At 36.5% G+C, this 27,388-nt stretch overlaps 1 protein-coding gene across 1 annotated transcript in view; it reads left to right on the top strand.

The window, feature by feature from the left end:
- LOC141400716 (solute carrier family 22 member 13-like) overlaps window positions 1-27,388 on the top strand; it is a 40,131-nt gene that overhangs the window by 6,090 nt on the left and 6,653 nt on the right. Inside the window, exon 3 of the mRNA XM_073980160.1 lies at window positions 17,743-18,188. Within this exon, the coding sequence (XP_073836261.1) occupies window positions 17,743-18,188 (446 nt within the window). The remainder of the gene's footprint in view (window positions 1-17,742; window positions 18,189-27,388) is intronic.

Below are 27,388 nucleotides of genomic sequence, written 5' to 3'. Positions count from 1 at the left end.
TTATAAGTTGCATAGCTTCTGATATTTGAGTGACCTTTAAACCTCTTTTTTCTACGGTAGTATTATTAGACTCAGGTGACATGACATGTTTTTTAAAACGCAACTCGAAACAAAATCTATTATTTTGTGTAAAGTTTTTGTTACCAAAAATGAGTTCACATATACATACATACATATAACCATACGACGATACAACAAAGCCATACAACTATAAACAAGTCCACTAAAATTTGCTTGCCAACATTAGGTGGTACCAAATTTTAATGTATTATGATTTTTTAGATTGAGGAAAAACATACTCATGTCCTTTTTATTATAATAATAACCACAAACATCCCATACGGGACAAGGGAGACTTCTCTCATATCAATGACTGCACCCCGATTCATATTTAGCTCAATGATATGGGACCTACTGTTTACCGTCGAGTCCGAACGGCGTGTCTTAAGACACCACTTTGGATAGAAGTTTTACATGGCTGAAATACTCAGTAAATGTCGCCAAAATTTTGATGTTGACTGACTGGGGAATCGAACCTACGACCTTCAGCATGCAAGGCGGGTGTGCATACCATTGCACTGCCACCCAATCCTTTTTATTAGATTTTCTTTTTAATGCGGCCCATACACTGTGGGCATGCAGGACAGCATTTGTGATAGTATTAGTAAATTTTGAAGTTTTTGTCAATGTATGTGTGAGTATTTTTAGCAGAATTGAAATCAAAATAAAAACAGTTTTTGAAAATAACAAATATTGTTTGTGACGAAATTAAATTTTTTTAAATACTTCAACTAAAAGTCGTGTTTTGGAGGAAAATTGATCATTTTTGGAATATGGATTGAAGGAATGCTACACAATATTCAATCACACACGTACACAAGGGGTTCATCGGCAGCAGCAGTTTGGCAGTAAATGTATGGGCCGCATAAGACCTTTTTCTGTATACTGGAAATTTACTACGTGTAAACTAATATCAAAAATGAAAGTTAATTTCCAATTTCGAAAATAAGATTTACGGCGGTGATTGATTCAACAAGATTGACATATTATCTGATTCACATTTGATTTCTGTAATATAATGCAGACATTGTTGTCATTAATTAAACAATTGAATGCAAACAAGAGTGACAGATTCTAATTTAAAAAAGACTTATTATTTTACTTTCATTGTTGCTATTAATTTGTAATTCAATTTACTTTTAATACAAGCAATTACTGCTTAATTACTTTTTAAAAAAATCAATAAAATGTGATTTTATTGTTGTGTATTTTGTATTAATCCATAATACATACATATGTATATGGTGGAGTTCTATACATTTAAACAATCGCAATTTCTTTAAAAACACTGGCAAAAAGTAGCATCAAAATTGACATATAATTTGCTTGTTCCTTTACTTTTGACGAGTGACAAAAGTAGTGAAGGTTGTGAACGTGTAAAACTTGAAGATTCTTTTATCTAAAGGAACAGTGTCAATATCTAACAAAACTAGAAAAACAAAATGTTGCCAAAGCTAAGTATTCCTTATTGTATAGAATTTTTATTTATTAAAAATGCCACTTCGATTACCAATTAACCATTAACTTATTTCAATAATTATACGCTTACTATTATAATTATTAATGATTCGCGAAGATTAAACCAACACCATCTAAAATTATTATTAATTTGTCGTCAATTGAAATTCCATCAGAGACTTGTACAAATTCAGATGAAAGTTCAACAATAAACAATTAATTTTTTGTAGTATATGTAATACAAATTAAATTTGTATTATGGGATTCTCCTATTTTTTTTTAGATTATTACAGGTTCTGGAAAATAAAACTCGTTGGTAATTACACATGTAGGAGTTCGGATTTGATCATTTAAATTTAATTAAAGGTTAGTTTGTATTTTAAATCACATTGGAGCGATAAGAGACAAAACAAGTAAAAAATATCAGTCGGCTTTGCCGACAGAGGTGTATCCTCAGCCTGTGTGAATTGAAACACATTTTTCCCAAAAACGTTTGTATTTAGGGGATCTTCAGAATTTTGGGCGCATGAACTTGCCGGCAATGATATGGATTAGGATAAAATCTCAAAAGTTTTGCGCGGGAGATCTAAAGGAAGGTGCCGACATAGTCCATTTTGGAAGTGTGTCTTATTTTGAGAGTCATTCCTCTCGATAGGACCATTGTTGCAAGAAAAATCAAAACGATTCGAGAGGAGGTCCTCACCTGCACTTTTCCGAAATTTGGTGTGGGAGGTATCCGATGAACTTGACATATATAGCCGATATTCTAACCTGATTTATGTCTCGAAGAAATATTACGATGTGCAAAGTATGGACCAAATCCTTTAGCCCCTTCGGGAGTTATCGTGTGCATAATTTTTGCGAAAAAAATTGAACTTTTGTGGGGGAGGTACACGAGGGAGTGGGCCGATATGGCCTGGAATACCTTTGAACGCAGCGGGCTGTCGAAGGCTGCTTTATAATCGACAAAAAGGTGGTAGGTGTCGATCTGCATCTCTTAGGTTTTCTCCAGGATTTGCCGCAGAGTAAATATCTGGTCAATGGTGGACTTGCCAGGTCTAAAGCCGCATTGGTATGGTCCAATTATCTCGTTTTAGTCGTTCGCACAATATCCCTGACACGATCTTGTAGGCAATAGGGAGTAGACTTATGCCCCTATAGTTATAACATACAGTCTTATCTCCTTATTTGTGGACGGGGCACAGGATACTCAGGTTCCAATCGTCGGGTACTCGTTCTTCCAGCCAGATGGTGCTAACTAGCTTATGAATACACCTTATCAGCGTGTCGCCTCCGGTTTTGAACAGCTCGGCTGGAAGGCCATCGGCTCCTGCTGCCTTATTATTCTTCAGCCGATTTATTGCTGACTTTACCTCATCTTGGCTGGGCGGTATACATTCAATACCATCTTCTGGGATTGGGTCAGTGGTATCTTCGTCGTCTTCGCTGCTATGGGATACCAACAGTTTTGACAAATGTTCTTTCCATATCCTGAGCACACTATCTGTATCAGTTATCAAATTATCCTGCTCTACAGGAGGATATGCCTGTACCAAAGCCATCAGTTTGATGCTTGACTCTTTGATAGAATTTTCGCACTTCATTCAGGTTCCTGTACATCTCGATTTTTCACACTCCCACTTTTCCATCTCCCTTTTTTCCTACGGAAAAGACGTTTCTCCTCTCTCCTTTTCTCCCGATATCTCTCTCGTGCGCTACGCATGGTGTAGGCCATATTCTGCCATTTCGTTATCGGGATGAGGAATGCTTTGATTAAGCAATTGGGCTAGTTGAGTGGAATATGCCGTGGCTATCTGTTGTGATTGCAGCTTACCGATGTCTAACTTTCGTGTTGTGTCTGTTCGTACATTGTTTGCTACGTTTAACCGGGTGCGTACCTTTGCTGCAACAAGGTAGTGGTCCGAGTCTATGTTTGCTCCTCGGAACGAACGCACATCCAACACGCTCGATGAATGTCTTCCATCTATCACAACGTGATCAATTTGATTCCTTGTTTTCTGATCTGGAGACAGCCAGGTGGTCTTATGGATGTCGAGATGTTGAAATCTGGTGCTGCTAACTACCATGTTTTTTGCCGCTGCGAAGTCTATCAGCCTCATAGCATTGTCAGATGTTTCACTGTGGAGACTGAATTTCCAACTGTTGGGCCAAAGATATTTTCCTTTACAATTTTTGGCATTAAATTCGCCTAGAATAATTTTAATGTCATGGGCAGGACAATGGTCATATGTTTCTTCTAAGCGCTCATAAAATATATCTTTGGTCTGTTCGTCCTTGTCTTCAGTGGGAGCATGAGCGCAAATATTTTGCTTTAATTCGAATTATAGCAAGTCTTTCATTCACTGGTGTGAAGCAGAGACCAGGTGTTTTAACCTCCGACCAACTACAAATCCGCAACCAAATTCATGCTTTATGTCATGGCAGCTATAATACAGCGTGTCACCTTTAGGTGTTGTTGTGACGCCTTTCCCATTCCATCGTATTTCCTGTATGGCAGTAATGTCGGCCTTGTACTTTTTAAGTACATCTGCCAATGCGTAATCTACGCCTTCTCTATAAAGAGTGCGAATATTCCAGGTGCAGATTCGCAGATCATGGTCCTTAAAACGTTTGCAGGGGTCGTTAACTTTTGAGGGATTTGTTTTTCTTCTCTTTTGTTTTTTCATAGTAGGCTTCTTTTTCTAGGGGAAGGCTACTAAAACTGGGCCCAATCCCGTTCATAAGGGTGAACGCGCGTCACATTTTAGCTCACTACCTTTAACGGGTGTTAAAGGCAGCAACGAAGAAATAGAACAGTTCTACAACGACTTGGAAAAATTGTTGAAAATGACAAAACCGCACGACATCACAATAACCCAAGGGGATTTTAATGCCAAAGTCGGGCAAGAAGTAACAGCTGAAGTTACAGGCAAATTCGGACTGGGAAAACGGAATGAAAGAGGAGAAAAATTGATTCAGTTTTGCCAAGAATATAAATACAAAATCACCAACACATTATTTTGTCTTCACCCTAGGCGACTTTATACGTGGAAATCACCTCAGGATAATAATGGCAACATAGTAAGAAACCAAATAGACTACATTTTTATAAATAAGAGGTACTGTGTCAAAATGTTCTACCTACCCTGGTGCTGATGTCCCCTCAGACCATAACCTTTTAATGTGCAATTTAAGAATTAAACTTGCTACCACTCGCAAGAAAAAGCCGGAACCAAGAATCAATATTGAAAAACTGAATGACCCATTAACGAAACAAACGATAAAGGAACAATTAAATGCCGATCTCATTGAAAAAAATGCAACAATATGTAATGTTGAAAACCTATGGAACCAAGTGAAAAAATCCATAAAAGATGTCACAAAAAATATAATTGGAACCAACATGCGCAAAAAAGAAGATCCATGAATAACGGATGAAATTCGAGCACTTCGGAAAGAAAGAAGTAAACACAAAAATGTAAACTATGAAAGATATTGGGAGATAAACCAAGAAATTAAAATCGCAACACGTGCTGCAAAAAATGAGCAAATAAATAAGCAATGTCAGGAAATTGAACGACTGAAAATACTTCATGACGACTTCAATCTCCACAAAAAATTAAAAGCTACATCTGGTATTTATCCAAGAGATCGTCAACATTTATCTACAATGATAATAAAGTTGCAATTTATGAAACTGCAGAAAAGAAAAAAACTATGGGAAGAATATGTTAAGCAATTATTTATCGATCACCAACGAACATCCTTATCCAACTCAGGGGATGAAATTAATTTTACAGGGACACCCATTACTGAGAATGAATTACAACTAGCTATTATGTCAATGAAAGATAAAAAGGCAATGAGTCCAGACGAAATACCTGCCGAGGTACTTAAGTTAATAGACAGAAATAACACCAAGCTTCTTTTAAAACTATTCAACAATATATATAAAACAGGACAATATCCCCAAGATTGGCTCAAATCAACATTTATCACAATACCCAAGAAAAATAATGCGAAGACCTGCAGCGAATATAGACTAATAAGTCTAATGAGCCACGCTCTTAAAATATTTTTGAAAAAAATACATAGACGAATCTATCCGATCTGCGAAGCACACATGGGACAAACACAATTTGGATTCAAGGAAGGCATGGGGACACGAGAATCGTTACTAGCTGTACAAGTATTAATACAAAATTGTCGAGAGGTACAAAAAGATGTATTTTTATGTTTCGTAGACTACGAAAAAGCGTTCGATACGGTAAATCATGATAAATTGATAGAGATCCTACTTTCAATCGGATGGAAGACAGTGACATAAACTGCATTAAAAACCTATACTGGAAACAGATAGCAAACATTCCAGTAGATAATGAATTAACTGAAGATGTTCCAATTTCAAGAGGCGTAAGACAAGGCTGCATATTGTCCCCTCTTTTATTTAACATATATTCCGAGAAAATATTCGAAGAATCTATACGTTGAAAGAATATTGGTATCCAACTAAACAACACCTTAATAAATAACATACGCTATGTCGATGACACCGTATTAGTAGCAAGCAGCATAGCTGGACTACAAAAATTAATAGACGCAGTAACACAAAATAGCGAAATATACGGATTAAAAATCAACGTTAAGAAAACAAAATATATGGTAGTAAGCAGGAATCATGCCGACAATAATACGCCACTAAAGATAAATAACGATGAAATAGAGCGAGTGACAACCTACAAATACCTCGGAATTCAAATCTACGATAAATGGGACATATCCAGAGAAATTAAATGCCGAATAGAAATGGCAAGAAGCAATTTTTTCAAACATAACAAAGTTTTACTTAGCCACGGCATAAGTCTTACTACAAAAATACGATTTGTAAAATGTTACATATGGTCCGTTTTATTGTACTCTGCGGAAACATGGACTTTGAAAGCTGTAGATGAAAAAAAGACTGAACTCGTTTGAAATATGGATATATCGTCGAACCGAGCGCATTACAAACGACGAAGTGTTAGAACGCATGCAAGTCGAACGCCAATTAATAAAAATTATAAAAACACAAACAACCGCATACCTTGGTCACATTATGAGGCATGAAAAATATAAGCTTCTGCAAACAATTATCCAAACAAAAATCGATGGGAGAAGACCGAGAGGGCGACGGGAAACATCATGGCTCAAAAACATTCAAGACTGGACTGGACACCATAATGAAAGAACTCTTCTGAATGCCGCCAAAAACAGAAACTTATATATAAATTAATAAACTGACTTGTTAAATATACCAAATTATCATTATGTAATTGTATGATCGCTAAAACCCAAATACGGAATGGCAAATAAAGAAGAAGAAGAAAAGGCAGCTACCCCAAGTGACACCACGGGGAGGTCAGTGTCCACTTGAGATGAAAGAGGGACCAAGATAAATCCTATACTTTGCCATGTAAAAGCCGGTCAGGACTGTTCCTTGGTATCTTTCATCTCCTTAAACTAAGTTTGACAAAATATTACGAAAGCCAAATTTTGGAACAAATCGGTTAATCCGTTAGGGCGTTATCGTGCCCTACAGCCAGACAGACGGACGGACATTGCTAAATCGACTCCAAATTGTCTGAAACGGATTTCGTCCAAATATACTTGGGGTCTTAATCCATTATTACGATGAGGCATATATTGCCCGTAAGAAAGTGTATATACCCTAGTTAACATAAATGCTGAGGGTATAAAAGCCGAACTCGTTCATAGAAGAGAAAGTATTTTCCGAAAGAAATAGCCCCAGAAATAATTATATGGTATACCCAGGATTATCTTAAAACTTATATTTAAAGACTACTACCCACATGTTATTAATTTACGGTGGTAGTGGTTATTGTGCTTGTTCATATCTATGACTGCCGACTTTGCGTGTCTTATATACAAATTAATTTTTCTTTGGAAATAATTACATGGTACAGGGGAAACTTTTAAAGTCATAACAAAGCGCCTGGACAGAATTATTGACATAAAGTGTATTTAGGATTAAGTACAATAATGAAACATGCAATTTAGGAACAATTGGAATAGTTCCCATTGTTACCTTCTTACAATTTTAAATCAGATCTATCCAGCAGAACCAAATACTTTCAATATAAATGATAAAACACATCCCCCAAAAGGAGATTGTAAACTATGTACCTAACGACTACAATTTGGGTCTGGACCAAATTAGTGATCAAAAGAAAAAACCTTATGTATTCAAACAATATACTCTTTTTACTGTTGAAAAAAAGAAACGACAAAAAAAATTAAAAATGGTAAACAATACGAAAACTTGCAATGCTTGCGTTTTTTTTTTTTAAATTGTCTGTTAGTTATCTATAATTTAAGGCTGAAAAGTCTGCATATTGTCCGATTACACAACCGTTTTTATGTTACTTATTTGGCCCTGACCCAAATTATAGCCATCAGACAGATTATAAATTTCTTATTTGGATGTATTACACAATTTATATTGAACGTATTTATTTCTGTTAATTAGTTTCAATTAAAATTTTTGTAATTTACAAAAGTCTTTGTCAAACCTTGCTGTTTAACAAAATTTTCGGCCTATATGCCAATTGTCATCATGCAATGGTATGTATGCACACCCGCATTAAACGCAGAAGGTCTTCGGTTCGTTTCCCAGGCCAAGCAACATCAATTATCACGGAGTGCCTTAACCAAATTTAAATGGAAGGTGCTTACACCTGGAAAGTTTTTGCAGATTCTGAAAATACAATGCTCATAGATGAGAAATATCAAGAAACAAAAAAAAAATCGCCGGTGGGATTTTCAAATAAATCGCGATTAAGTTCACATTTTTAGGGGTTCTTTAGGTTTTCACGAATTTGCTTGGAAACCGCGAGGCCTATGTAAATGGGCTTAAAAATAATGTTGTAGCTGTGAGAATTCTCCACAAGATTGACCTTTATTATATTTTCTTACGTTTTACCGTTTTTGAGATACAGAAGTTCAAATTGAGATAATGCACTGACTGTATCGCCTCCAATATCATGTTCAGTGCGCCTTAACTAACTTTTGATGAAAACCGCTTACACATGGAAAGATTTCGCGGATTCTAAAACAGCATTGTTCATAGATGAGAAAAATAAAAGAAACAGAAAAAATCGCTGGAGGGATTTTTTAATAAATCTCGATCAAATTTCACAATTTTAGGGATTTTTTAGATTTTCACGATTTTGCTTGGAAACCGCAAGTCGTATCGAAATGAGTCTAAAGAAAATGTTGTAGCTGTGAAAATTCTCTAGAAGACTGACCTTTTGGTTTTTTTTGTAGGTTTTACCATTTTTGAGATATAGAGGTTCAGTTCAAATTTTTAGGTTTTTATCTTAAGTCTTCAAGATTTTGCTTGGAAGCCGCAAGTCATACCAAAATGGGACTAAAAAAATGCTGATGCTGTGAAAATTATCTACAAGTCTGGATGATTTATATTTTCCTAGGTTGTACTATTTTCAAGATATATAAGTTTAATTTGGGAATTTGCAGTAATGACATTGTTTTATAAGGAGACTATACAGTCAGTGTATTGTCTCAATTTGAACTTCTATATCTCAAAAACGATAAACTCTACGAAAATGTCATAAAAGTCAATCTTGTGGAAAATTTTCACAACATTCTCTTTAAGCCCATTTACATAGGACTCGCGGTTTCCAAGCAAAATAGTGAAACCCTAAAGAACCCCTAAAATGAGAACTTAAATCTCAATTCAGCCATGCAAAACTTCTCTACAAGTGATGTCTTAGGACATGCCGTTCGGACTCGGCGATAAACTGTAGGTCCCATATCATTGAGCTAAAATGAATCGGGGTGAACTCATTGATATGAGAGAAGTCTCCCTTGTCCCATCTGGGATGTTTGTGGAACATTTATAGGTTCATATCTTCATATAGCCCCCATATAACGGTAACTCACGATATGGCCTCAATATCCCACCAAAATGGCTGAAATTTTGTCCTTAGTTCTCTTTGGGAACAAAAATTGTTACCCCAGAAATTTAACAGTATAGGTTCACGTTTTGATATAGCCCCCTTAGAACATTTTCGGTATTTTTAATGTTTAATGTAATTGTTCCCAAACATCCCAAATGGGACAAGGAAGACTTCTCTCATTTAATTTTGAATGTTTAAGCGACACTATTTTACCGAAATACCTGAAATTTGTTATATGGTCTTCGTTGGGACCAATAAACTTTCCCCTAGAAATAGGTTCACGTTTTGATATAGCCCCCTTACAACAGTGCATTCCGATTTTCGGTATTTTGAATGTTTAAGCCAAATTTTCTCACCGAAATGGGTGAACTTTGGTCTTCTTTGGGGCTGAACAAACTGTCCACCGGAAGTGTATCAGTATAGATTCACGTATTGATATAGCCCACATATAACAGTACCTTCCGATTTAAGATATTTTTAAATTTGCTATTTAGTCTTCTTTTAATCTTCTCGCGGAAATTTGTCCGTATAGGTCACGATTTGAAATTGGTCCACAGAACGGTAGCTCCCGATGTTCGGTATTTTTGAAGGTTTTTTATATAAAATTCTGTCTGTTGTCTTTGTTGGGTATATTAAGCATTCCTGCAAAGAATTAGGTCTACATTTTGATGTAACCTCATAGAATTATCTACCGTTATATTGATGATTAAAATTATTGAAATTTACCATATAGTATTCGTTATCCATGCCTACAGAGAATTGTGGATATAGACGAACGTTTTAATAAAACTTTCATTAATGAGGTGGTGTGGGTTCACAGAAATAGATAGAAAACGTCCGTCATCAATATAGGTTAATATTTTGGTATATACCCAGGTACCTATTGATTTAAAATATTTTTAGTTTGTGCACGCATTGTCCAAATGGAATGACTGTTATATAGTATTTCCGATTCAGAATGGGTAGAAAACATCGATGTCTCATTGGTATTAATCCTTGTTTAAAAGAAAGTGATATACTCCAGTTAGCATATTCCACTTCCCCTAGGATAAAGCCTTGACGTGGCAGAATTTAATACTTTCATAAACGAAAGGAAACTATTTGTTCCATTTTACTTCAATACAACTCATCGTGGAGGGTAGAAACAGTTTAAGTTTAACATCGTTCTTACTTGTTTTAGAATGTAATTGATCGGGCGTTTTTTGAACGGAGTTGTTATAACCGAAACTTTTATAATAACTGTAAATAACTCCACATTGAGCCCGTTTAGTATGCCAAGGAATATTGAAACATATATTCTTGTTCAGTAAATTTTACAGATCACATTTTGCAATACTTAATAAACCAATAATAAATTAATAATTAAATTCTTATATCGGAAGTTCACACTAAAGCTATTTATAGAGAAACAGTTTCTCTCACAATTAAAAAACGAAACCTATTAATTTTTATATAAATAGGCACTACATACTATCTGTTGTAAATATGAACATACACTTTACAATAAGAATTCCGAATGTATAATCACCACGTTTGCGTACTTTTTTCATTGTTTTATTGATGGCCACATTGGCGGCGGTGATTTTGTTCAGTTTAACTTTTTTCGAAAACGAATGTTTTTGTAATAACCTTGATTAATGGCTAAAAGCAATGCCCACAATATGCTATTGTTTAGATCGTGGCTAGATTTTAATTTTATGATGAAGAATAACAACAACAACAATATACCACAAAATTAAACTTAACAAAATGTTAACAACATGTATTGTTTAAACATAACATAATTGTATTATTATGGTACGGTTAGAATTATATACAGAAGAATTATTATTGTTGTTAATCTAAAATGTTTTGCTTCCACCTGGCGTTTTCTGAATGCCTATTAAATAATACATATTTTGTTCTGAATTTTAATCTGCAAAGCTAAAGATCGCATTTGAGCTCCTTAAAAAATAAGGAAATATTGAAAGCCTACATCGCTATATTTGTTTGATTTGGCCTTGCAATTTGTATCGCCTCAGCGCCTTGACATTTCAAATCCAAGTTTATAACCTCCACCTACTTATTTTTTAATATCCTATCTAAGAACAAAGTTACTTGTCTCCGTTGTTAAAAAATTACAACTTGTCCGTTATGCTTCAACTGCAGACTGTGGCTTAACACGCTTACATCACATGCATACAGTTTCTACAGTGACAGTTTGGAATTTTTATAGGCGATTATAATTTATTTATTGTTGTTTAATTAAACCCAAACTAACCAAAAAAATTAAACTGCATTAAATCAATGTTTTAGATTTAACCAGTATTAGCAACAATTATTACATTTAAACCACCGTCCACAGTGGCAACTAGTTAATGCCTTAAAATAGTAAATCAAATCTTCAACGATATCAGCAAGACCTTGCCAAGAAATGTGTTTGACAGAGAACTTCATGCAATAATGCCAATAGTTTAGTCGTCATGCATACAATGCATACATAGATATATACACACATCCGAGTATAAATACAATTTAAAATTTTATAAGTAGAAATAATAAAACCGATGATAATATGAACCGGTTCAACAGATCTATTTTTTAGTTCGGATGTAGTGTGGGGCAGATAGAAATTATGTTGTTGTAACAGTGTTTGTTATTATGTTTGTATGTTCGTTCTTCTGTTCAATCTGGCTCTGGGTCTATCTCCAGTTCCAGGAAAGTGGCTGCTTCGATGGGATGTAACCACAGATCACTGGAGTTAGATGAGTAGGTTTGGCTGGGCAGTTGAAAAGGTGTTTTGTGTCGTGCGGGCCCATGCCAAATACTGGGCAGATGTCTTGCACGGCGCGGTCGATATCCGCCCAATAAGAATTTATGCGACTGCAATATCCCGAGCGTAGTTGAGCCAAAACTACTCTAGTTTGTTGTGGCAGCTGACGCTCCTTGGCTGCAATAGATGGGGGATGTATTTCGAGGACTTTATTCACACTATAATTGCTTAAGGCCTTGACAACTGCATCCGTGTGAATACTATTTAAACCTGCTTGATATGCTTGTTGATCTAGGGGTTCTCTCCTGTATCGTTGGACCTCTCCCTCTAGAGCATGGATATCCTTCCTGATCTGCCTTAGTGCAATGGTGGGCAAATTGCGAGAGACTCATGTATTTTTTACACTTTTGTGTATGAGGCCGTGCATTTCTGCCCAACAGTGTTAGTGTGTCAGGCCTACCCACTAGATGGTGATTGGGATGGCTCACACGGTAACATCCAAGCAGGTACTGCAACGAAAGCATCTCATTGCGTTGCTTTACTGGAAGAATCTTTGCCTCCTCATGTAGATGGTCCACTGAAGATTTGGTCCACTGTTGCTGTTCTCAGGGCGGCATTCTGGCAAGTTTGAATCTTTTTCCAATTCGTATCACATAATCTGGGGGACCAGACTGGCGCCACATAGCTTACCACAGACCGAACTTGCACCCCAAGTGCTGCCGGCTAGGGAATTGAGGACCTTGTTCCTACTTTTCAGTTTGTCGCAGATAGATGTGGCGTGCGCGCACGACGTGAAAGTAGTGCCGAATGTGACCCCTAAAATTTTGGGGCAGTTTGTGGTCGGAATTCTGCTACCGTTGACCACGACATTCAATTCTCTTCCAAACTGCGCTGTCCATGTGGTGAACAGAGTGGCTGTTGATTTTGTGGCAGAAATCTGCATATTCCTCGAATGGAAAAAGGTGGTAAGATCGGTTAAATAGTTGTTCAGTCTCTCACAGATGTCATCAGGATAGGTACCCGACGCCAGGATCGTGCAATCATCCGCATACGTTACGATCCCGATGCCGTCTGGAGGGGGCGGAATACAGGAGAGGTAGAGGTTAAACAGTTCCGGAGATATCACCAGAACTTGGGGAACTCCCTGTTTCACTCTACAGGGTTTGGACTTCTTGTTTAAACATATAATTGACTATCCAACGTTTCAAGCTTGGCCGGAGGGTTGTCTGCTCAATGTCCTCAAACAGCGTGGAATGCCTGACTGTATCAAAGGCTTTTGATAAGTCAAGCGCCACCATCACTGTTCTATCGCACGGCCGTCTCTGGTTGAGTCCTTGACAAATATGTGTGGTAGTGGCGTGCAACGCAGTTGTCGTGCTGTGCTGCTTACGGAATCCATGCTGATGATCGTCAACTTGATAGCTATTTCTAATACTGGGGAGGACTAAGCCCTCAAGGGTCTTTGCTACGGGCGACAAAAGCGAAATCGGTCTATACGATTCACTTTTGCTGGCATCCTTGCCGGGCTTCCGTAGTGGGACCACCTTGCCCATTTTCTAGACTTCGGGAACAATGAGGGTGGATAGCGACAAGTTGAGAACTTTTGTGAGATACTCCACTCCCGGCTCATCCAGCTGCTTCAGCATTACCATGGAGATTTCATCAGGGCCCAACGCTTTGGATGATTTAGCGTTCCTGATGGCATTGGCAACATCATCCATTGTAAACTGTGGTGGTTCCTCCTCTGCAGGAAGAGATCTGATGCGACGTAAAACTCTTCTCTTCGCCCTTTCACTCTCGGGGTTCTCGACAAACTGTCGAATAAAATAACTTGCGCACCTCTTCGGGTCAGTCAATGTAACGTCGCCAAACGTGACTGAGGTCCTATCTTCCCTTCTTCCACGGTTCGAGAGTGACTTAACCGTTGCCCACAATTCACCTATACCGGCTCCAATGTTGCAACTCTTCAGATGATTTAACCACTTGTTCCGCTTATGCTCGCAGACCAGCCTGTTAACTTCCAGTGTCAGCTCCCTGACTCTGGGGTCATTGGGATTGGTTTGGCGAAGCTCATCACGCTCATTTGCTAATCCCGTCGCCTCTGCTGGGAAGTTTGGTCTTACTTCGGGTATTCGACCAGCAGGGATATGGCGAGCGGCTGCAGCAGTGATGAACGGAACGTCATTTCCGCTACCCGAACATCAGAAGGATTGGGCAGTTCTCTGAAGTAGTTATTGGTGAACTCTCCGAAACCCGGCCAATCAGCTTTCTTATTATTGACGAATGTGCGGCGTTCAGAGGTAATGAAATCGGGTGGTCTGCTAATGGAGACAAATATGGAGAGATGGTCTGGTCCAAGGGAAATGACGGGTTGCCAAGTAACGTCATTTGTCAGACCAGTTGACTCGATGGTTAAGTCTGGCGAGCTGTGACACTCTCCTCTAATTCTGGTAGGGGCGTCCTCATTGACCGTGCAAAACGTAGAGCTGTCAATCTGCTCAGCCAGCGCTGTACCTCTCTGGTCGTTCCGAGGGCCGAATGCCACATCTCATGATGCGCATTAAAGTACCCCAGGACCAGACGATTATGACCTTCCAAAAGCGGGCTAATGTTAGGCACGTAACCTGAGATACAGTTATTTCTCGGCGGGATGTAAACGTTCAGCAACTCTATCTCGGCAGTTCCACACCTGACTGCTAAACCCATACATTCCATGTACGCAAATATACTTTTTAAGGACATGTATGCGACCATTGAGATTGTTTGCGGTAGGTTGTGTTCGAGATTCCTATTACAACAATGCATTTTTGACACCAAATCCATATTTCCTGAGATAATGGGATATAAGCACAAAAATCTTGCCTCCAACTTAAAATGACTGAAGATTAAAATGACGAATTGAGTATCCAATTTGACCGAAACTTTGCACATCGAGTCAATGTTAAACATTTTCGCAAAACTTCAGTTTAATGTGTTCGACTACCGTATTGAATTTTTTTTAACGAAAGTACTCCTGTTTACAGCGTTATAATGTTCGTGGGCAAGTCCATGTTTACCGGCATAATGGGCCATAGCTTCAAAAATTCTACAATTATCAAAATGACTAGTTAACAAAAATGAATAGTAGGCGCTATAAGGAGTGACTGGCATTGGTTCAACATTTTGCAGTATACACACAATGCAATGGTGTGACCTCCTTTTTAGCATCCCAACGATTTGGATCTGCACCTCGATCCAATAGGAATTTAGCAATAGACTTCTCCCAAGTTTAAATTAAATTAGCAGAGAGACTATATCGGACAGCTACTTCCGGAACATTCCGCTTTTGTGTAGTTTATCAGACATTCGAGAATTGTTTTGAAATCTTTATCGAATCTTGAACAGGGACTATCCTGTTCTTCGTGGACAAGTCCATATTTCTTGACGTAATGACCCAAGAGCTCAAAAAACCTACAGTAGTCAACTAAAAGGAATGATTGATAGTCATTATATATAATTATTTATATCCGCTTCCCAAATGGACTAAGTTGGTCCGTTCCTTGAGGTACATGTTCCGCAAATTATCTACACTAGGGTTATGGTTTTTTTACAAACTCGTATCCCTGTATCATATTTTGATGAGTTTTTACGTAAGATTAGATAAAATCTCAATTATAAGGTGATTCTATAAAAAAGCTCACGCACAAAGTCACTTCAAATTTTTGTATGTCCCGGTCTACATTCAGGCGTTCTTAGATCGAGTTCCGCAATACAGCAATTTCATAAAATTACTTTAGTATGGAACTCGATCTAAGAACGCCTAATTTCATTAAATTATATCATTGAAATCGCTTTAGTGTGGACCGGGACTATGCTACCTGTCTATAAATAAAAGTCTCAATTTACACAGGTTGAGGGTATGTATATCTCTGTCGTCAAATCCGAGTGATTTTTTTGCTTGTTTTGATGAGACGCAGCAACCAAAACCTATAGCTTACAAAATTATGCGGAACGAACGACAAAAACGGGGATGAGGGATTTTACTTTCAACTCTGTACAGTACAGATCTACCTCGCTTAAGATAATCTCTAGTGACCAATAAATGAAATTTATGTGGGTAGCAGTGAAATGTGTAACAGTCGGATTAAAGTTGATTATTGGGTACCTAACACCTATGAATAGCTATACCTTCTATTACATGCCACGAACAGTTCTCTCTTGGGAATAAATAAAGTCTGGCGCTAGGAGACGCTACGCTTTGACAGAGCATAAAGATTGTAATGTTGATATCGTATAATTGATGACGTGGGGAGAGGTCAGGCATCTACATATCTAAGTTAGTCCAGTTATATTACTAGAAGAACAAGAAAATATACACAGTTTAATCTACAATTATACTCACCAAATATGCATTTTTGGAATCAAAATCTTAAAAACATGTATGAAAGTGTTTTAATTCGGTTTATTCGATGGACTGCTGAAACGAAATTTTCCCTGAACAAAAATATCGTTTGAAACGTTCAACGGATTATTTATGTATCTGCGCAAGTCACTGCTATTTGCGATAAGACCATAAGGTCCTCAAGTCGCAGTGGGCAGTGGACGCAGACAAAGAAACTGACATTGACATGTTACTAATCCATGATTCTTAAAGCTTGTTACGAGATTTTATAGCGACGTCTTCTTTCTTTTCAATCTAAGCATAGCCAAATATACTCCTCTAATCAAATGTTAAATATCCGTCCGGGAACTGGTGAATGAAATCAAATTGTGTACAAAGCATAAACTTAAATACCACTTATCCTAGCATAGCAACAAAAAGTTTTTTACTGACCACAACTTTCATAACCATTTGTGCTAAACTCATAATCCGGATTATAAGAATAAATTGATTTTTTTATATATCTAATAAAAATGCTTAAAATAATGTTTTAAACATTAGTGTTACAACTCTAATTCTATCTAAGATTATTTATTGTCTTGGCAGAATGCTGCTGCTGTGCCAACAGACAGACACACAGGTAAGGTGCACAAATGTGGATTGTTGAGTTAATGAATGATTGTCGGTATGGAGAGTTGAGTTGGTGATTGTTTCAAAAGTAGTATGTACACCATATATATATACACGTACATAGAACTGAAAATACAATTAAATATTTGTACATTCATACATATAGATTATTATTATTAACTAAACTCTTTTATATCAAGGACATGTTATTGACCGAAGCTAATTATTTTGAGAAATCAAATCTTTGAAATTGAAGTTGTTTGTCTATTATCTATCAAATATGAATGTGAACAAGAGTCTTGGGTGGCAAATTAAAAATTAAAATAATTGCGACTTTACGTTCAACCAACACCAACGACTTTCTTGGTGTGTATTAATGGATTTTTGAATTTTTATGGGAACAAATGGCATTTCCTATTTGTAAAGAATTCAATTTGAACATAAAACATACATATGAACATTTATTTTTCATGCAATTTTAATAAAGATTTTTTTGTATTTTTTAGATTGGCTCTTTCCATACCGCGCATGGACAATGGAGATTACCACAATTGTTTTATGTATAATGTCAACTATACGGATCTACTAGCTAAGGGTATTCGAAAAGCTGATCCAACATGGCCAAGGGTTGCTTGTATGCATGGTTGGTCCTACAACTTTACCGAAATTCCCTATACAACAGTGGCCACTGAAGAGAATTGGGTGTGCGAAAATGACACCTTACCCACATATGCTCAGTCGATTTTCTTTCTTGGTGCCATCGTTGGCGGTCTCTTGTTTGGTTGGATTGCTGATAAATTTGGACGAATTCCATCATTGATTGGCTGTAATCTGGTTGGATTTGCAGCAGGCATAGCAACGGCATTCGTTTCTAATTTTTGGCAATTTGCCGTTATGCGATTTTTTGTGGGATTTGCCTTCGACAACTGTTTTACCATGATTTATATTTTAGGTAAGAACAACAAATACATTTTGTACTGTAATTTGAATACGATTCGATTTCAAATTCGTTCGAAGTACTACAAAACTTCTGTTTTTACAGTGTTTTATTTAACTTGCTTCGGTGTGTGTTTAGTTCAAATCTGGTAACTCATTTTTAACACGGTTGCAGTGGACCAATCGAACTAAAACTTTGCACACTTTTCAGATTTGGATGACAATACACGAATATGAAATCAAAACCAATATTGGTCCAATTTAACACTGTTTTACAGTGTTTTATCTAATTTGCTTTTCAAATCTGGTAACTAATTTTTGACACAGTTGCAGTTGACCTATCGAACTTAAAATTTGCACACATTTCAGATTTGGATGACAATACATGAATATGAAATCAAAACCGATATTGGTCCATTCTTACAGTGTTTTTACGGTGTCTAACTTAACCCCCTTTTCAAATATGGTAACTGATTTTTAAGACGGTTGCAGTTGACCAATCGAAGTAAAACTTTGCACACTTTTTAGATTTAGATGACAATACGTGAATATGAAACCGAAATCAATATGGGTCCGTTTTTCCTATAGCCCCCATATAACGGTACCACCCGATTTCCGGTATTTTGCTTTTCAAATCTGGTAACTCATTTTTCACACAGTTGCAGTTGACCAGTCGAACTAAAACTTTGCAAACTTTTCAGATTTGGATGACAATACATGAATATGAAATCAAAACTAATATTGGTCCATTTTTACAGTGTTGCACAGTGCTGAATTTTACATGCTTTTCAAATCTGGTAACTCAATTTTAACACAGTTGCAGTTGACCAATCGAATTAAATTTTGCACACATTTCAGATTTGAATGACAATACATGAATATGAAATCAAAACCAATATTGGTCCATTTTAGTCCGGTCAAAATAGACATGCGTATAAGGGGGAAATAGCAAAAATTCCCACAAAGCTGAATTTTGGTGGAGAGCTAGGGTTGGTCATTAGAAGCAACGTCCTAGAAGTCCCCATCGATCCCATGTGTGCAAAACAAGTTATTAGGGGTCAAAGGTCATTTTTGGAGGCATTATTCAGTTTTTTTAGTTTTTCTCAAAAACGGTAATACTTAGCAAAAGCCCGCTAAAGTAAAAGTTGTAGATTCAATAATTGTCTACAAGATTGGTCTTTACGATTCTTAAAAAAGACTTACCATTTTCGAGATATCTCGATCTAAAGGTCAAATAAAAAATTAGCCGCGTAAGTACATTATGAGGCGAACCGGTTAAAGTAACGACACTATGTGTTAGATACTTCCGTAAGCTTTCAAACGATATCCACTTTGCAGTAATCGGTTCAGTAGAACCGGTTCTAACCCGGTTTTTAAATTTGGCCCTTCGGGTCTAATAACCGGCGAACCGGATCCGCAACCGTTGAAAATTATACATTTCCGTAATCAGCGCAACAAACCCTACCTTCGGACAAAACTTGAAAAAAAATCGGAGAGTTTTCGTTGCGGTCGTTCCCGTTGAGCTTTCGATTATACATGTGGGTTAAATGGGCTATTTTTGCATAAAATTACTCTAACATTGAATAACTCTACTAAACACACTCCGATTTTGTTGGAATTTTTTTTAGAAGATAGCTATAATTTCGCTCTTCAAGAAAATATATTTTTTTTGGCGGGACAGACCCGATTACTTCGCTTATTTTAGCCGGTTCGTCTGAATATGTGCACATTTCCCTCATAAGTGCATAAAAATCATGTGTTTTTTAGAACAGCTATATCTCAAGAATGGTTCCTTCTAAGAAAAAATTTATAAGGGTCAAACTTGTAGATAATTTTTCTGTCTACAATATTTACTTTAGTCACTTTCTGATTCGATCAACCGTTTTCAAAAAATAAATCCGAAAACCTAAAAACCCTTAAATTTTGACCTTTGACCCCGAATAATTTTTTTTGCACACATGGGATCGATGGGGACTTTTAGGACGTTGCTTCTAATGGCAAACCCTAGCTCTCCACCAAAATTCAGCTTTGTGGGAATTTTTGCTATTTCAATGTCTATTTTGACCGGACTATTTTTACAGTGTTTTATTTAAATTGCATTTCAAATCTGTTAACTCAATTTTGACACGGTTGCAGTTGACCAATCGGACTAAAACTGTGCACACTTTTCAGATTTGGATGACAATACATGAATATAAAATTAAAACAAAGATTGGTCCATTTTACAGTGTTTTAACGGTGTTTTATTTAACTTGCATTTCAAATCTGGTAACTCAATTTTGACACAGTTGCAGTTGAGCAATAGAACTGAAACGTTGCACACTTTTCAGATTTTGAGGACAATACATGAATGTGAAACTAAATCCAATATGTGTCGATGTTTTCCTATAGCCCCCATATAGCGGTACCACCCGATTTAGTTCAAATTTAGTAACTCATTTTTAACGCAGTTGCAGTTGACCAATCGAACTGAAACTTTGCACACTTTTCAGATTTGGAAGACAATACATAAATATGGGCCCAATTTTTCCTACAGCCTCCATATAGCGGTACCACCCGATTTCAGATATTTTGAGGATTTTATCTTCATTTTTGCCCGAATTAGCTGTCATTTGGCATTTGGGATTTCCAATGATACAGGCATTTCCCCACCAAAAATTGTGAACATGGGTCCAGGTTATGGTATAGCCCCCATATAGCGGTATTGTCTGATTTCAAGTGTTTTAAGGATTTTATCTTCATTTTTAGGCCGAATTGACTGTAACTTGGCATTTGGAGTTCCCAATGGTACAGAAACTTCCCCATAAAAAATTATGGACATAAGTCCTGGTTTTGGTATAGCCTTTATATAAAGGTACTACACGATTTCAGGCATTTTAAAGTTTTTATCTAAATTTACGGCCAAAATTGACTACAATTTTGTTCTCAGTGGTCAAAAAATGTATTTACTAAAAAGTTAAAAATAAAAAATAGTTTAAAAAAAATAAGTTTCAGTGTTTTATTTAGAAATGCACTTAAAACTAGAAAATAATTTGTCGCTTAGCCTCAATAAATATATTCTTTCTCATGATGGAATCTCTCAAATAAAACGCTTGCCGTTCAATATTGTCACAATTTTTAATTCAAATGCAAGCGTTTTATTTGAGAGATTCCATCATGAGAAAGAATATATTTATTGAGGCTAAGCGACAAATTATTTTCTAGTTTTAAGTGCATTTCTAAATAAAACACTGAAACTTATTTTTTTAAATTATTTTTTATTTAAAAATATTTGATTAATTTTTGTTTTCAATTAAACAAAAATGTTCTACAGTAATAGGTAGTAGTTCGAACGAATTTGAAAAACATTCCAATAGTTGTGCATTAAGATTTTATGACAGCGTTAAAGTTCTGCTTTTAAATAACAAATTTAAACCCTCTACTATCACCCATCCGAACTACATTTCTGTATGGTATATGTCTTACTTTCGGCCAGTAGGGGACATCATTACGATCTGACCTTTAATTCGTTTTAGTTTTGAACGTAAAGCTTTAGCTAGCAGAAGGACTGGTCTTAGTAGAGGTAATCCCCTTACACACTCATCTCTACTTAGAGGTTTAAAAGTGTGGGATCCCTGTATATACTAGGCTGTAACTATCTTACCTGATCACGTACATTAGCATAATTAGAATCAACGGAAAGTTCAAGAGTTACTCTTCTAAATAAAGGGTGACCCATTTAGAGGTTCCTACTTTCTTTAAAGAAAAACAAGTGAGAAAAGGCTATAGTCGGTACGGGGCCGACTATGTGATACCCTACACCACTACCTCTGTGCATAATCTTTTCACTCGAAAACATTTCTTTTAGGGAGATACGAAAGTTTTCTCCTATCTAACTTTTATACTAAATGCCTTAAGGCGAACTGAACCAAAATAATTAATATTTAATTTTATATTTGACTACTATCGACATCACCAACATCAATAGGCTTCTATCTCTGTGAGAAAATTTCGTGATGATCCGATCAAAATTCCGACCTGTAGTGTGTTTGCAGAAAAAGTAGAAAAAGGGATGTATTACCGACTATTGCGATATCTCTATTATTTGACCACCTACGCCAACCTACTTTGCATAATTTTAAAGATGCGTTTTTCTACTTTCTTATTCAGACTTTGCTTTTAGAAGGTCCCCAACCAAAGGTGTGATATTCGTCATTATTATTAAAATCGCAAAAATGAAAAGTTGGGTTCTATTAGCGTCTATTGCGATGTCTTCGTTATTTGACCACCTACGAAAACCTACGTTACATCGTTGTAAAGGTGATATTTTCTACTTTCCTTGCCAAGTTTTGCCTTTTTTACACCCCTTATAGACGCTGAGATATTTGCTTTGGAATAAAATGTAGACTTTTACTCCAAATAAATTTTTTGCTCATTCCGACGACTAAATATTATCCGATCATCACCAAAATCAATAGGCTTCTTGTGAGACCCCCATTAACCCTCAAAATTTGCGACCTGTAGCGTGATTTCCAAAAAAAAATGGCAAAATGGGTTGTATTACCGACTATTGCGATACCTCCGTTAGTGGTCACCTACGCCGACCTAGTTCGCATCATTATAAAGATGAGATCTTCTACTTTTATTGTAAGGATTTGCTTTTGGAAAGTCTCCAACCAAAACTGTGATATTCGTCATTATAATTAAAATCGCAAAAATGGAAAGTTGGGTTTTATTTGCGACTATTGTGATATCATCGTTGTTTGATCACCTACGAGAACCTACTTCACATCATTAGAAGGGTGATATTTTCTTCTTTCATTGTCAGGTTTTGCTTTTGGTATTCCCCTTATGGATGCTGAGATATTTGCTTTGGAAAAAAACTTTGACATTTTCTCCAAATAAGTTTTTTGCCCATTCCGACCCCTAAATATTATCCGACCATCACCAAAATCAATAGGCTTCTTCCCCTCCGGGACCCCCATCAACATCCAAAATTTCGATCCGATCCGACCTGTAGCGTGATTACAAGGTTTAGATGGACAGACGGGCGGACACACATAGCCAGATCGACTCAGCTCGTCGAGACATTCATTTTGGTATATATAAGTATGGGTCTACGACCAGTGATGCCAGATTTGCCGATTTATCGGCATTTTGCCGATTTTTAGTCCAAAAAAATAGAAATGCCGATTTGCCGATTTTTACCCCTAAAATGCCGATTTTTAGTTAAGGCAACTTGTTCACATAAAATTTCCATTTTGTATGAAAATTGTGCTTGCTAGAACTAATTTGGTACAATAACGAAGGCAACTATATCGTCAAAAGTAGTTTGATTAATAATAATAATAATAATAATAATTGTTTAACATTTTATAAAAACAGTTTGAATTTTCTTGATTACCATAACGTGTACTTCAGTATATACGTCAAGGAAATTGTTCAAAAAACCAAATTGTCGAAAAGTGGGTTAGTGGAAATAATTAAAAACTGCACAAACTTTTACATTGAACTTTGTGGTCAGATTTTGAAGCGGTTTAATTTTGAAAATAAATTTAAGTGCCTAGCTTCAATAAATCAAAGTTTTATATTAAATGGCACACAAGATTCATTTTTCGACATTATAAAGGAATACGAATGCTTTATAAACATAAACGAAAAGCAAGAATCACGCGAACTTTCACGTTTAAATTTCAAAAATTTGTTTAAAGATAAAAACGTAGAGTTGCTAGAATTTTGGAAAAAAATGTGTGAATTAGAATTTTGGAAAAAAATGTGTGAATTCTGAATCATTATTTCCTATTTTGTCCAAATTTATTAAACATGTTTTAGTCTTGCCACATTCTTCAGCAAATGTGGAAAGAGCTTCTAGTCAAGTACATTTAAATAAAAACATGTGCCGAGATCGATAAGTTAGGGACTCGATGGAAGGAATTCTCTTTACTAAAGACTACTTAAAATTAAATAAGTCTAACCCCCATTATTACAAGTCTTCTTTTGTTATAGTTTGGATTTACCGAAAAGATTTATAACGTTCCGGTTAACTTAAAGTTAAAAGTGATGATGGAATTTCAGGGAGGAGCTTCTTGTCATTAACTTTCAATGTGAAAATTATATGTTTAATGCCTCCAAGTTAGTTTATTTTGCATTTTCAAATCCATCAGATAGTAAAAGAACACATGTAATAATGGCCCTAATTGTTATAATGTTGTCATTAAAAAATGATTTGTTACAAAACTTTAATTCAAATATTTATTACATAAATTTAATTTAATTGTAAACCAACATTTCAAAATTCCAATACAACTAGTAAGAAAATGTCAGTCGGCTTTGCTGACAGAGGTATACACTCAGCCTATGTGAATTGAAACTTTCTTCTACGGACAGATCGAATGTTTTTAAGGTCTTTTCAGAATTATGTGGCCATTTTTAGACATTTTAACTTGCCGAAAAATGTGGATTAAAATTTAAATTCAAAAGTGTTGTGGAGGTGTTACTTAAAGGAATGGACCTACATAGTCCATTAGGGAAGTGGATTTTATTTTGAGAGTTATATCTTTTCGATAGATATCGCGCCCACTAGTCATTTCAGTGGGTCATCGTTTAACTTTTGGAATCGGTTGATCAGTTCGAGAATTATCGTGCTCTACAGCCACTACATTTGGTGCCATAGGGGTGTTTACACCTCTCGGGCTATATTCTCAAGAAGTATGGACATGCCCCTGAAAAAGCTTTTACCGTCGTAATGGAGGCAGCGTATTCAATTTGTTTCAACCAAAATCGAAGTGATTCGAGAGCAGGGGCTAGATTCTTGTTCTATGAAAAATTGAAATGAAAAATATTTCCTTTATAATTTTTGCATTTGACAGTTTTCTCCTTTGTAAAAGTTTTCATTTTACATTTTCATAGAAACGGAATTGGGCCTCAGGTCTTAAAGAAAACTTGACGAAATTTAGTGTGGGAGGTACCCGAAGGAATAGACAAATAGAGTCCATATTCGTACCTAATCTATATCTTGTAGACATATTAGGATGTGTAAAGTACTAAATCGACTAAATCAGTCACTCCTTTCAAGAGTTATCGCGCGTACAATTTTTCCGAACATTTTTGGACTTTTGTGTGGGAGGTTCCCGAAGAAGTGGACCGATTGAGTACGTATTGGAACCACATCTAAGTCTGGTAGACATTTCACGATGTGTAAAGTATGGACCAAATAGGTTACTCCCTTCAAGAGTGATCGTACGCACAAATTTTCCGAACATTTTCGAACTTTTGTGGGAGAGTCAGCCAGACAGACAGACGGGCGGACATTGCTAAATCGACACAAATTGTCTGAAACACATTTCGTCCAAACATACTTGGGGTCCAAAACCATTATTTCGATGAGGTACCTTTTGCCCGTATGAAAGTTTATATACCCTCGTTAGCATAAATGCTGAGACAATATTTTTATACGTTTTGTTTAGCTTGACTGAATTGAAAATATATTGATTTCATATATACATACACGTACTTATAAATATATACTACATATACATATGGTAAAACCATTTATATTCATACATATTTTGAATTATTGCCTTGGGTTATGAATTGTTAATTGTTTTGTTGCACTTAAAATGTTATTTTTTTACTTATGCTTATTAAATATAGCAATAATTTGAGCTGAAAAAACGTTATTTAATTTGCCGATTTTTTGCCGATTTTGAAAAATTTCTGCCGATTTTGCCGATTTTGGTACCCGAAAAGTGCCGATTTTCGACCAAACTTATCTGGCATCCCTGTCTACGACCATTATTTCGATGCGTTACAAACTTTTTGGCCAAAACCAACTTATAATACCCTCCCCACATATGTAGTGGTGTAGGGTATAAAAAAACATAAAAATCGAATTGACTGGGGAATGTTTATTATCATTTGAAAGAACATTCGATGACATTGATTTTTTGCAGATTATGTCTAACAAATATTGGCCGAGGCAACGTTTCAGAAGGTCCATCCGTTGAGTCCAATTTTCAATGACTCGTTCAAGCTTTTCTACTGGTAACTGGCAAATGGCACGTCTGATGTTTTCCCCCAAGACCGACCGGATTCGAGGCGGCTTTATCCGTATACAATTTTGACTTTACATATTCTCTCTGGAAAAAGTCTAACAGTCTATGAGACGATCTTAGTGGCCAATCGACTGGTTCTCACTGAAGTGTTCTTTTAATAAACACATTGATTGATGCGATGTCTGGGAAGTGGCGCCGTTTTGTTGAAACCAAATGTCGCCGAGATTACGAGCTTCAATTTCAGACATCAAATAGTCGGTTATCACGGCGCAATAACGGTCGCCATTGACAATGTAGTCCTAACCGGCATCATTTTGAAGAAATCGGGTCCGACGATTCTAGCGACCCACAAACCGTTATTTTTTCTGGATGAAATGGCAGCTCCTGAATCTCTTTAACCCTTTCGGTGCTTCTGTTTTGTTTTTGATGTGAAAAATATATTTTTCCAATGCAGCACGTATGCATATAAAAGGCCAGGATGTCTTCTTATAGAAGGGCAGGAGGTCTTCTTATACAAGAGCAGGAGGTCGACTCATGGAAGAGCAGAACGTCTTCTTATAGAAGAGTAGCACGTTTGCATATATCAAGACACGAGGTCTTCTTATACAAGAGCAGGACGTCTTCTCATAGAATAGCAGGACGTTTGCATATAGAAGAGCAGGAGGTCGTCTCATAGAAGAGCAGGACGACTTCTCATAGAAGATCAGGAAGTCTTCTCATAGAGGAGCATAGTGTCGTCTAATAGAAAAGCAGGAGTTCATCTCATAGAAGAGCAGGAGACCTTCTTATGAAAAACAGATGGTCTTCTCATAGAAGAGCTGGAGCCCTTCTTATAAAAAAGCGTAAGGTCTTCTCATTGAAAACCAGGAGGTCTACTTATAGAAGACATGAAGGTTTTTTTTGTAGAAGATCTGGAGGTCTACTTTTAGAACAATATCTGGAGGTCTTCTTTTAGAACATTGAAAGCTTCTTATAGAAGACCAGGGTCTTCTTATAGAATACCTAGGGTCTTCTTATGGAAGATTTGAGGCCTTCTTATGGAAGATCTGATGCCTTCTTTTAGAAAAACTGGAGGACTTCTTATACAAGATCTGGATGTCTTCTTATAGCAGATCTGAAGGACTTCTTATAGAACACCTGAATGTCTTCCTATAGAAGGACTTGTGGAAGACCTGGTGGTCAT

The sequence above is a fragment of the Musca autumnalis genome, unplaced genomic scaffold (assembly GCF_047663935.1).
Source record: "Musca autumnalis isolate F117 unplaced genomic scaffold, ASM4766393v1 scaffold_4, whole genome shotgun sequence".
Classification (NCBI taxonomy): domain Eukaryota; kingdom Metazoa; phylum Arthropoda; class Insecta; order Diptera; family Muscidae; genus Musca; species Musca autumnalis.
This window is presented reverse-complemented; position numbering and strand designations above follow the sequence as displayed.